Below are 12,668 nucleotides of genomic sequence, written 5' to 3'. Positions count from 1 at the left end.
GGCATGCACCAGCGATGCTTTAGCAGGTCACAGGGAGTACACACGACTACATTAGGAGCTAATGCAATGAACCTGTGGTTGCGTCTCTGTTTCCCATCCGAGTGGGGTGAGCATTCATCTGCTCCTTCCCAGGACTGTTGCTGTGACTCTTTCTCACTCTACTGCCCGTAGTACCGCATTGTGAGTTTACTTCCTAATGGCCAATGAAGTTTTTCCACACTTTTAATTCATTCATCTCTTTACAGTAAGGTAGAATGCTTTAAATTACTTCAAATTAAAGTTGGTTTCTTTTACTTGTGTGTTACCTTATTGAATGAAATCACTTGAGATTGGATGCTCAATTTCGCGTGCTTCTCACTGGCTAATTCAGTTCTTTTATCCACTTTTGCTCAGTTGAATAAGTACAGAATTAAGTATAATGAGAGGCAATCCATTTTGGAGACTGTACCAGAAAGGGCCAGGGGACCCTGACACAGTCACCAAATTCCCGGGCCTCAGTTTCCAACCCTGAGAAAAGAGGATTGGACGCTTGATGAGGGTGTCCCCGTCAGCCCTGTTGTTTGGTGCCATGGGGTTGATGCTGGCCGAAAGCCAACCAGTGTGACAGTAGAATTGCCCATGGGGTTCCTAGACGTGAACTTTATGGGAATGGATCACCAAGTCTTCCGCCCCGAAGAGTTTTGGGGTGGGTTAGAACCACCGACCTCGGGGTTAGAAGCTGAGTGCTTGACTATTTGTGCCACCAGGAGGTCCATTTTCCAACCCTAATTGCCTAAAATAATGTGGGGTGTTTTTTTAAACTTCAAAAGAAAAGTCCACATTGGTAACCATAAAGTATTTATAAAAATACATCATAATTTAGATTTTTCTGTATGCCCTGAGTTTCTATGCTAAGAAGTAACTTGACTGTGTGTTTCAGTAGAACTGAAGACTGATAACAGTATTAGTCAGTTGGCTCTTTGCTTTCCTGTGTGTGACGTGTCTTCGTTTCCATCCTCAGCACATCGATTTCCCCATCCCGTGTCCACTCAGGATGTTTGAGATGCTGGTGGTCCCAGAACAGGAGCACCCTTTAGTGTGTGTGGGTGTCAGCAGAGGGCGAGACTTCAACCAGGTGGTGCGGTTTGAGACCGTCAATCCGAATTCTACCTCTTCGTGGTTTACAGAGTCAGGTTTGTGTTTTGCTCTGAATTATTAAGACCATTATTCGAAGGGGATTCCAAAAATTTGTGGGGAGATCTCGTAATTCCCTTTTCCACAAACTTTGTGAGGCCCTTACATGTGTATACCAGTTTTATAAGCAACAGATTTACAGTGTCTCTCTTTAAGGAGAAACTGTGAAAATCCAGTCTTAAACGTCTCTTTAGAACTGGGAGAAAATGGCTCGTTTTAAAGTAGCTGATTTGTTTAACAGACCATGTAGGTACATACTGAGACCTTACTGGGTCTAGGGCATGTAAAAAGGGGCTTCAGGTTCATGGGAAAGTCAAGTCACTTAAACTTATAAAGGGCAATTCTAGGCCTTCTAAGCTTAAAATCAGAAATCAGTCATAACTGTAACTTACAAGAGTGAAAACAATGGCTAACAATCACTGACCATGTTGAACACGTAAGTAGTTTAGCACTTGCTTCCGTGCTTGCACCCAAGCTGTCTGACTCTAGTCCAATCATCAACGAGCATGTTTTAAGACTGTTTCGAGTGCAATGCTCTCAGAACTCTTAGCTCTGTGCTTTTATTACTACGTTTTTCTGTAGCTTTACTCAACGTTGCTTGTGTTGCAGATAGCCCACAGGCAAGTGTTACTCATGTAACGCAGTTGGAGAGAGATACCATTCTCGTATGCATGGACTGTAAGTTTTATTTTGTATTTTTACTTTCTTAAATCATTTTATTGGGGGCTTTACTGCTCTTATGACATTCCATACATCAGTTGTATCAAGCATATGTGTATATGTGTTGCCATCATCATTTTCTAAACTTTCATTTTCTATTTGAGCCCTTGGTATGAGCTCCTCTTCCCCCACCCTCATGACCCCTTGATGAATTATAAATTATTGTTTTCATATCTTACATCAACTGCTGTCTCCCTGCACCCACCTTTCTGTTGCTTATGGGGGAGGAGGTGTCATTATGCATCGATCATTGTGATCGGTTCCCCTTTCCTCCTCCCCTGCCCTCCTGGTATCGCTACTCCCATTTCTGTTCACGAAGAGTTTATCTGACCTGGATTCCGTGTGTCATGAGCTCTTATCTGTACCTGTGTACATGCTCTGGTCTAGCCAGAACTGAAAGGCAGGAATGGGGTCATGATACTGGGGTGTGAGGAAGCCTCAAAGAACCAGAGGAACATTGTGTTTTATCAATGCTATACTGCACCCTGGTTGACTCATCTCTTCCTTGTGACCCTTCTGTTGAGGGGATGTTTTAATGTCTACCGATAGGTTTGGGAATCTCTGCTCTGACCCCCTCCTGTTAACAATATGGTTTTTTGTTTTGTTTTGGGTCTTCTGGTGTCTGTTACCTGATTCTGTCAATATCATGATCCCACAGGCTGATGTGCTTCTTCCATGTGGGCTTGTCGCCTCTCTGCTAGATGGCCACTTGTTTAATGAAAAGCCATTAAGACCCCAGACACTATATCTTTCGATAGCCGGGCACCATCAGCTCTCTTCACCACATTTGCTTATGTACCCATTTTCTCTTCAGCGATCATGTGTGGAGGGTGTGCGTCACAAAATGCAGGTTGTTAGAACAAAGTGTTCTTGCATTGAGGGAGGGCTTGAGCAGAGGCCCAAAGTCCGTCCACTTCCTCAATGTATTTCCATATATATATGTGTATATATATGTGTGTATATACATACATAGGCCAATACCTTTATTTTATGAATTAATATAGTACATAAGTGCACACCTCTGTTTATACCTCTATCCATAGCTTGGTTTCCTAGATCTTTCCTGTTGCCTTTTACCGTCCTCCTGCCCCACGATCACACTCGCCCATATCCCACCTCTTAGTAATTCCTCTCAGCTAGATTGCTGCTGCTCCCACACCGCTGAGATCGCTACGTCCTCCTTGTTGTTGATTTTCATTCCCTAGTTGTTCCCCTGTCTATGGTGGTGTTTGCTCACCACTCTTTTCCCCTGCCTCCTCCTCCCCCAAGTCCCTCCAGAACCGTCGGTTCCTGTCTTAGGTAGGCAAAACAGCAGTCACAGAGACAGAACAAAGGATTGAACAAAAAGAAAGGAAAAACAGAACAAAACTGAAAAAGCATACATAATTTCCAGGTCTGCCCCTGACCTGCGTGACTGTCTTCCCACTGGCCCTGGGGGTTCTGGGAACGGCCCCTCCTACAGCCTAAAGCCTATTTTGGGGGCTCCTCAGGGGTCTTGTAGCTTTGCTTTGCTCCCATTGCTGATCCGTTATGTTCCCTTCTTGGTTCGCCCCACTGTGGGGGGGCACACCACTCACTCCCTGCCATGTGTCCCCATACTGTCCTCTGCTGTGGTGTGCTCCAGCAGGGGACATCAGGTCTGGAGCTGCTGACAGTCCTCTGGCCCCTCCCCCGCTCTGAGTGGGCGTGGCAGGCCGGCCCCTCTCCCCGACCTGTAGGGACAGTGCTGTCCTCCGTAGTGCATACTTCAAGGGGGTGGTCAGATGGGCTCTGATTGGGGCTGGCCCTGTAGATCTATCCGTTCCTGAGTCGCTCTGTGTGGTTACGTTGCCCTCAAGGAATAAGATTGCTTTGTCTTTGTTTCTCCGTGACTTTTTCCCCTCTAGGTTGTATAAAAATAGTAAATCTCCAAGGAAGATTAAAATCCAGCAGAAAGTTATCATCAGAACTCACCTTTGATTTCCAGATTGAATCAATAGGTAAGTAATATCTTGGCTGATTAAACTGATGAAAATAATTGATCTGGTAATTACCTAAAGTTGCAAAAATACCTTATATACTCGTGTATAAGCCAAGTTTTCCTGCACATTATTTATGCAGTTTTTGTAGTGAAATTAGTACCTCAGCTGATATTTAGGTTGGCTTATACTTGAGTCCTTAGCAATGTACCATATACACTCCTCTGTTTTCAAATATAGGATATAATGAATAGGAAGTCAATATTAGACTGAAGTTGTACATATTTTCTAAATTAGTTTAATAACAATATTGTAAACAAGTTTTTCTTTATAGATCTGATATTTCAAAAAAAGTATCATTTCTTACAACATAGTTGTGATTTTCCATTTCTTCCAGACTCCTGTAGCATTTTTTTATAAATGCTTTATAAATATGGTCTTATTGCTATTCTATATGTTGATCAGAGATTTAAATTCATGGAGACTTTTCCTTATTTTTCTCACATTTCCACATTTTACGTGGCAAGAGCTTTTTCTAGAAAAGTATTTCTGATGGTGTCAGTATTCTAAAATAATTATGCCCAGGAAAAGTAAGGTAAGGATTATTATAGATGAGATTGTGCCAGGAAAAAAGGACAATTTAAAGTTGTATTTTTAATTATAAATGAGATTTAACCATGATTTTTAAAAATGTCCTTCTTCAGTAAAGATACTTGATGTTGCAGAGAGTTAAGGTCAAGGGCTGATGGTCCATTTGTGCGGTTCCTAGTTCTGTTTCACCTCGTCCTCAAACCGGAATACATGACTTCCACTTTTTTTAAAAAGATAAGTCATTTGGGGGGACAGCTGCCCAAGATAGTGAAATAGAAGCCACCACTAGAAGGGCATGTGATGAAAATGCAAAATAAAGAGGGGACAGAAACTCAAAACTGTATCCAAGACTTGTTGCTTGAGGATGCCTCATAGTCAGGAGATGCTCCCTACAGACGGCTGGACAGTGTCATAGATTCTCATGTCCTGAGCAAGGACAAAACGATCCCAGTCCTGTACAGATTTGGAGATTGTAGACAAGGAATCACGAGGGAATTAAAGTATGAGACCCAACTAAGCAAGGACACTAAAACTAAATAAGATTGGAACATAAAATAAAAAATGATAATCTGATATGACTTATGAAAATCAATATTAAGATATCAACAGATAAAATTCCACACTTACAAGTAATAGACTTTGTCTCAGAAAAACATGGGATACTTCTGCAGTATGCAAAGTAACTGGAAATTTTGAAAGTCATCTTACTTTCCATGAGATGCGCCAAAAGAACTCAGTGAACTCGGTTCGTGTTTTAAACAAAAGAGAAACGACTTCCTAACTGGGGTAGGAAGGGAATGACCTTAGCCCATTACAAACATCGTGTTTAATGGTCCAAATCATTGCCTTTGAAACGTAGAACAGTGAGGATGCTGCTATCATCATACCGCAGCATTGTCTTATTAGACAAGAAACTGGAAGTGGGAGGATTAGACAGAAAATAGTGAAAAGATCCTGTGGAAATGATGGGACTATTCAACAAAGGATGCTGAAAAATGGGTCATAGGTGGGGAACAAAATTATATTTCTTCCTTATTCATTATACACGCAAAACCTGGGTTGATTACGAGGGGTCTTCAAAATTGTGTCCAAAATGGAGTTAAAAGATAATGGAATGCTTATTGCATCATTGTTTGCAATAACGAAAAACTAGAAATACCTTGATTTTGCATCGTACCAAATGTACGAACGGTGGAAAGCCTGGGGTATGTAAGATGCCAGGTCTGTTTTTCTCTAAAACTATTGGCAAATATTAGGACTGCATAGATGAGTGGTATGTGTGTGTTATGTTTGTTTGGTCTCTATGTTTTAAGTATTTTATATTTCAAAAGTCAGTTTTCTCAAACAATTTTCTTTCATTCTAACCAAAAAAGGTAAAAAAGTACTGTGTAGTGTATATTTTGGTGCCCTGGTTGCATAGCGGTTATGCACTGGGCTGCTAACCTCAAGGTCAGCAGTTTAAACCCACCAGCCACTCTTCAGGAGAAAGACGAGGCTTTCGACTCACAGAAGGAGTTACAACCTCGGAAGCCCTCAGGGGAAGTTGTATATGTATATTTGAAATGACCCATGGTGGCACAGTGAGTTGTGCTTTGGGCTGCAAACCACAAGGTCAGTTCGAATCCACCAGCACACTGTGAGAAAGCTGATGTTTTCTGCTCATGTAAAGATTTGTAGCTTCCGAAACCCCTAGGGGCAATTCTACTCTCTATCAGTTTACGTCTATGGCAGTGACTTTACACTAGTGACCAGTTGAAGTATTGCTATTGAAGATAGAAAGAAGGATTAAGTGATGCTTATCAGCTGAACTTTTGTGCTATTAACAGTAATTGAACTGTTCTTGCCTGCTAGTTTGCCTACAAGACAGCGTGCTAGCTTTCTGGAAACATGGAATGCAAGGTAGAAGTTTTAGATCGAATGAAGTAAGTAATCCTTTAAAAAATTTTTTCTTATTCATTAAATAGTCACAAGACATTATCAAATTGTACTTTTGATTTGGGTTTTGCTAATTTTTACCATTAAGACTTGGGAACCATTATATTCTGTGTTCAGACTGGTGATTTAAAGTAATATTTGTTTCCTAGCCAACTCTTTCTCTTCATTACTCAAATAACTTCAGTGCATATTTTATATACTTCCAGACAACACCCTCCTTTTCAAAACAAGACTTTCCCCAACTGCTAAAAGTTAGCCACCATGGCTTTTGCTTGACCTCCCCAGACCCCGGCCCTGGAACAAGATCCCTGACTGACACACCTGCTCTGCCTTGCAGTTCAGAGGGCCGCCTAGAAGGACAGGCCCCTGCATGTCTTGTGAAGCCACTTTGCCCCTTCATTCAGTTAGCTCCGCCCTGCGAGATTCTGTCCACATCTTTTCTTCCCTTCAGTTAACCTGGGTCTGTATCTTTCGAGTTCTTCCAACCATACTTTCAGAAAGAATTTAACTCCAAGCCGTGTGATATATTCAATTTATCATTTATGTCAGAAAGTGCTAGAGTTATAAACATCCACAAAATTAGCTTTTTTTTCCTTCCCACTCCCCTTCCCCCCAGTGTCATAGTAAATAAAACCATTAAAAATTCTTCCAGTACACTCAAGTTAGTGCCCGTGCCAGTCTCTATAGTGTCACATTCACTTGATCACGGGGGAGAGAGGAACCTTTTCATGGCAAAGGCAAGACAGTAGCACATTGTGCCCTGAACTTCAGTACAGTTCTTATACCAAGCAATCAGTGTAGGCAGGACCAAGAGGCAGGACCCCCTCGTTCAATTCGCAACTGCTGTGTGATCTTGGAATGTCACTAACTTTCCCATGCGCGCGCACACACACACACACACACACACACACACACGAAAACCAAAAAAGGGGGGGGTTGGAGGAATTGTGCTGGACAAGCATCAAGCAACTGAGTTAGTGGAGCCAGTGGCATCGCCTGGGAAGATTCTCTCTGGACACAGTGAGTTTTTTTTGTACAAGCAATTTCACTCGAACCTCCTTTTTTGTGATGGCCAATTTAAGAGAACAGAAACTGTTATGATGTTGAACACAGCTTACAAGGACAGCGCTATGGGAAAAACTCAAGTGTACGAGTGGTTTTCTCATTTCAAGAAGGTGAAATGTCGACTGATGACAAATCTCATTCTGGATGTCCATCAACTTCCCAAACAGATGAAAATGTTGATTCGTAGTGCATATAGAGTTCATTCCAGCAGGTCAGGCTGTTAATAGAGCTTTCTAGTTAAAGATAGCATAACTTGTGTTCAACAAAAAAGGCCTGATTTGTGTCAGACGGGGGACTGCTTTTGCCATGACAACAATGTACCTACTCATGGAGCCATCTCAGTGCGCCAGTTTTGGGGCAAAAAAACAGCATGCCTCTCTTGCCCCATGCACCTGACCTCAACTCTGCGCACCTTTTTTGTTTCCGGAAATGAAGAGGGACATGAAAGGACAACTATTTGACAATGTAGAAGAGGTGAAGAAAAATATCGAGGGATGTGCTGTCAGCCATCCCAAAAGATGAGTTTGAAAAACGTTTCCAAGAATGGAATCGCAGATTTGACAAATGTATTAAGTGTAATGGAGAGTACTTTGAAGGTGATAAAGTTGTTTTGTAAAAAAAAAATTTAAATACATAGCTTTGAGAAATACCTGGTTTTGGAGGGGTACCCCTCATAGGTTTGTGGACTGGAGAAAATGAAATACTGCTTCAAAGGGTTGTTAAGTAAATAAAATGAACCACGTGGTGTGCTTGGCATCGTGCCTGGTTTTTAGGAAGTGTTCAAAAGGTCTCTCCTAACATGTTTTTAGCAGTAATGCCCGTGGGAGCTCACTTTTCAGAATGATGGTCAGTCACCTGAGGGAATTGGGCAGGGAGATTAAGAACAACCAACAACCAGTGAACACTGAGCAGAGAGAGCAAAGCTTTACAGGAATGATTGTTTAGTTTTGTTTTGCAAAACACATTTACAGAATCTCACCAGAGGGCTTTTTTAAACTCCCAAGACTGCCCTTACTTCAGTGCCACCTCTCCAAAAATAAGATTATACCCCTCTGTTAGGCACACCCCAGAATCTACTGAAAGTCACAGTCTTGTTGAGCCTTGAACCCTTGTTACTTATGTGAGTGTGTTGTATCCTTCAAGTGAGCTGGGCTACAGAACTTACAAATAATTGATGTTGCTGGAGTAATTAGTTGGTAGGGTATTAGGAAATAAATTTAGTTTCGAACTCAATTTTTTTGCAGCCTACCAAATTTAGGGAAGAAGTTAGAGCCATTGTAATTTAGGATGTTTTGCAATCAGTAAGCTACCCACCTTGGGTTTCTCTTTCCCCTGTAGTCTTATCCCTATTTCCCCAACTGGCAGTTGGTCACTCTGAGGACTTTCTGAAGGATATGTACTATTATGAAATCTTTTATTATTTGGAGAGAGAGGGCAAGAAAAAGGACCGATAATTAGCATCTTTTGAGTACTCTCTTAGCTAGACATTATACCCACTTAATATTTATGAGAATACTCCAAGGTAGATATTTTTTATTCCTTTTTGCAAAGGGCAAAAATATGTTTAGGAGATTATATACTCTGTCCATTGTCTTAAGTGTGAGAATTAGGATTCGAAGTAAAGTTGTGCCTATTGTTTCAACACTTCATACTGCACCATTTTCAATCAAAGCACCAGATCTAAGGAGTTACTGCTGCCAGTGACCTTCTTAATAAAGTGAACCAGAACACTGTGCTTTTTAAGTTTTCCCCTTGAAGTGTATAATGTAATAAATAAGTGGCTTTCCTATTCCTATATTTTATTCCATTCAAATTCAGCCAGGCGTTTCCTAGGCTAACACAATTGTGCACCTGTGCGCTGAGGTATTACAGTCATACGGGAATATATTTTCCATCTTCGGGAAATGTTTGTTTTCTGTAAAGATATAAAATACCCATGTACGTTTTTGCTTTTCTAATTTCAGAAATTTTACATTTTTACTTGAACAGGTAACTCAAGAGATTTCAGATAGCACCAGAATGTTCAGGCTCCTTGGATCTGACAGGTATGGAAAGAGACTTTATGTAAATAATAAAGCTCCATGTTATTCTGAAATCCCACATGTAACTGACATCTTTTCACGAGAACTGACATTTCTCAGTAATATGTTCAACACTGTGTTTTCCATACTGTGGAGGCTCATGTCAGAAAGTTAGAAGACCCTTGCAAATGTGCCTATCTGTCGGGACTAGTTTTGCATTAAAAATACTACATGCAGTCTGATTTGCCCCCATGACAAGACCACAGGCCAATCAAGAAAGGTTTTTAGTGCCAGATAGTTTTAGCTCTGCTGTGGTTTATTTTCTGATGCTTGAGCCATTCATTGTTTTTAGACTCTAAGACTGCGTCCTCCACGTCCTCTCTAACGTGGGCTTTCCCCATCATGTGCTGGCGAAGAAGACTGGGTGTAGAGGCAGGACGGGTGTGGGCAGTAAAATTACTTCTCAGAGTGGGGACTGGCCCTTTCGTTTCCACCCACAAATCAAATAAGCACCACTTAGAAGTAGAGCGCGGTGAGGCAGTTGAAGGCTTATGTTACTATAGTCATTTTCAAGAATAACTTTGTTACATGTCTCTTCATTTTACTTTTAGGGTCGTGGTTTTGGAAAGTAGGCCAACTGATAACCCCACCGCAAATAGCAATCTCTACATCCTGGCGGGTCATGAAAACAGTTACTGAGCAATGTGCTCTGCCAGTCACTTGGCACAGAAGCAGCACCACTGCGGCCACCTCGCAGAGGGACACTTGAAGCTGTCCACAGAGCTGCAGTCACTTGGCTTTAGTTTATTGTGGCATGAGACGAAGAGGGGGGTGTTTGTTTTAAGTGGTATGGATATATATTTAGCATATTTGAACCACACAAGTGCTTAACTCATTGTTATGTAATCTTTGTACATATAGGCAGTATTTTCCTGTGAAACTTCATATTGCTGAGGACATACTCTTTATGTAGATAATGTACTTTTATGAGATGTACAAGTACGTGTCTTATCTGTACAGATGTAAATGCAGATGAAAAATGCAATTGGGGTTAATATTTTAAGAATTCTTTAGTATCTTCTTGGGTGTGGTTATATGGCAAAAATGGGATGCTGGCAATGAAAACAGTACATTAAACACTATTGTATTTTTATTATATGTAATTTAGTAATATGAATATAAATCTTTTAAAATGGTAACAGAGGCTGTACTCCTTTTATAATCTTGTTTTTAATTTTAATGCTAGTACACTGGTGTTTGTATTTGCACAGAGTATTCATGTGTGATGCAAGAAGTCACAAAAGTAAACTGTGACGTTGTCGATATGCATTTGGCTCCACAACATCTTTTTTAAATGTATTTGGATTGTTTTCTTTGTGAAACAAACCAAGTAACCACCTGTTGTAGTAACTGGTCTTTCTATATTTAAGCAGAATCCTGTAAGGTTGCTTGTCTGTGCTTGCAAACAATACCTTTGAAACAAAATTTGAATCACAGAATAGCGGTACCGTGATGTAACACTGCAATTATTGTCTGAATTACAGTATACACAACGAATAAGTTAGCATTATTAAAATTAAAGATGCTGCACTAAACATTGTACATAATCACATTGAAGAACTGTAACATTCCAGAGTGAAGTTGTTCACATTTCTAGTGGAATTTTTACTTCTGTTGGCCTTATTTTGTGATCATTTTCCTATTTCTTTTGATTTAAAGTATTAATACATGGCCAAAAGAGTTTAGTTACTACCTCATAAAAACAAGATAATGGTTACTACACATCACAGGAACTTAGTTCTGGTTAAAGTCATTGTTCATTGCTGTTTTCCAATGGAATATGTATGTACAAAGTTTTAGCAAAATGTGCACTCTGGGCTCTCTTTTGGCATACGTTCTTTATATTTTAATGTGAGTATATACACTAAGAACAAACTAAATTGTGATTTCTGGTCTTCATTTATTTTAATTGATAATGCTTTTAAATATATTCCTGATTGTACATACTGTAAAATAAACATGTTTTTTAACATGCTGTTGTATAGCTTGTCCTATGGCTCAACCTGAATATAATAAGACTAGATTCTAAGTTATCTTACAGGGGAAATTATCTGATTGTTATTCATTTGGATCCTTAAATGCTCCATCCTGGTCCCTCAAATGACGTTGTTCGGTCTGTGATCTCCGTTTCATAAAGCAGGCACATTGCCGCACCTGAGAAAAGGGGCGTCCGGAGGGCCTTCAGCTTCCTGATCAGAGAAGTCAAATGTTCAAGCTTTTGGTTGGAAAAGGGTGGGTGATTCTCCACAGCACAATCCAGCCCCCCACCTGCTGTGGTAAAGAAAGTGTTACTGGAATGCTGCCGCGCATATTCACTTAGATCGCCGCGTGGCATCTCGTGTACTACAGTAGTAGAAGTGGTTACCCAAAAGCCCTGGGTTCCATAAGACCTAAACTATTTACTATCTGACCCTTTGCAGAAAAGTTTGCCAGCCTTCTGAGTTAGAGAAAGGAAGGGAAAGCATTGGAGAAGAGCGATTCTGGAGGTAAGGAAGAAGGGTTGGGGTCCAGGGGACCCCATTTTTAGCATGGTTTGTGTCGATGCCTTTTACTGTCACCCTAGATAATTTACTTGACTCTAGACCAGTTTCCTTTTCAAAAACGGAGTTTTTAAAAATCATACAAATACGAATAGAGATGCTATCCTGTATTACCGTATATACTCGTGTATAAGGTGAGTTTTTCAGTACATTTTTTTAACGTAGTTTTTGTGATAAAATTAGGTGCCTTGGCAGATATACAGGTCAGCTTATACTCAAGTATGTATGGTACTTTTCCCAAACATATTCAAGTAATCTTACCATTATTCAGTAATAACTCCTGTAAAACATCTTTACCAACCTAACATGAACAATTTGCTGAGAGACAGGCGTATAGAAATGATTTTCAAGAAACCAACATTCTTCTGTGAACATTTATTGGCATTGGGGGTTTTTTGTTTGTTTTCTGTTTTCCAAGTTTTGTGTGCATTATATAAGAAATGGTATTCTCTAAAACTTTTAACCATCATACAAGCACAGAAAATAAAGTATGCAACTGATTAAAATTATAGAGCTTGTTTTTTTGGCTGGCCCCAATTCCAAATACTAAGTGAATGCCTGCCCCTCCCCGGAGAAGAATTTATTTCAAAGGACGGCACTGAATC

General features: G+C 40.4%; 1 protein-coding gene across 1 annotated transcript in view; it reads left to right on the top strand.

Moving 5' to 3' along the window:
* MAP4K3 (mitogen-activated protein kinase kinase kinase kinase 3) overlaps positions 1-11,498 on the top strand; it is a 130,098-nt gene extending 118,600 nt beyond the window's left edge. Inside the window, exons 28-33 of the mRNA XM_013006850.2 lie at positions 1,001-1,172; positions 1,783-1,851; positions 3,780-3,872; positions 6,294-6,364; positions 9,432-9,487; positions 10,075-11,498. Of these exons, the coding sequence (XP_012862304.2) occupies positions 1,001-1,172; positions 1,783-1,851; positions 3,780-3,872; positions 6,294-6,364; positions 9,432-9,487; positions 10,075-10,162 (549 nt within the window). The 3' untranslated portion in view covers positions 10,163-11,498. The remainder of the gene's footprint in view (positions 1-1,000; positions 1,173-1,782; positions 1,852-3,779; positions 3,873-6,293; positions 6,365-9,431; positions 9,488-10,074) is intronic.
* Positions 11,499-12,668: the final 1,170 nt, after the last annotated feature.

The sequence above is a fragment of the Echinops telfairi genome, unplaced genomic scaffold (genome assembly GCF_000313985.2).
Source record: "Echinops telfairi isolate 266 unplaced genomic scaffold, ASM31398v2 ScPeMD7_10;HRSCAF=50, whole genome shotgun sequence".
In the NCBI taxonomy this organism is placed as follows: domain Eukaryota; kingdom Metazoa; phylum Chordata; class Mammalia; order Afrosoricida; family Tenrecidae; genus Echinops; species Echinops telfairi.
This window is presented reverse-complemented; position numbering and strand designations above follow the sequence as displayed.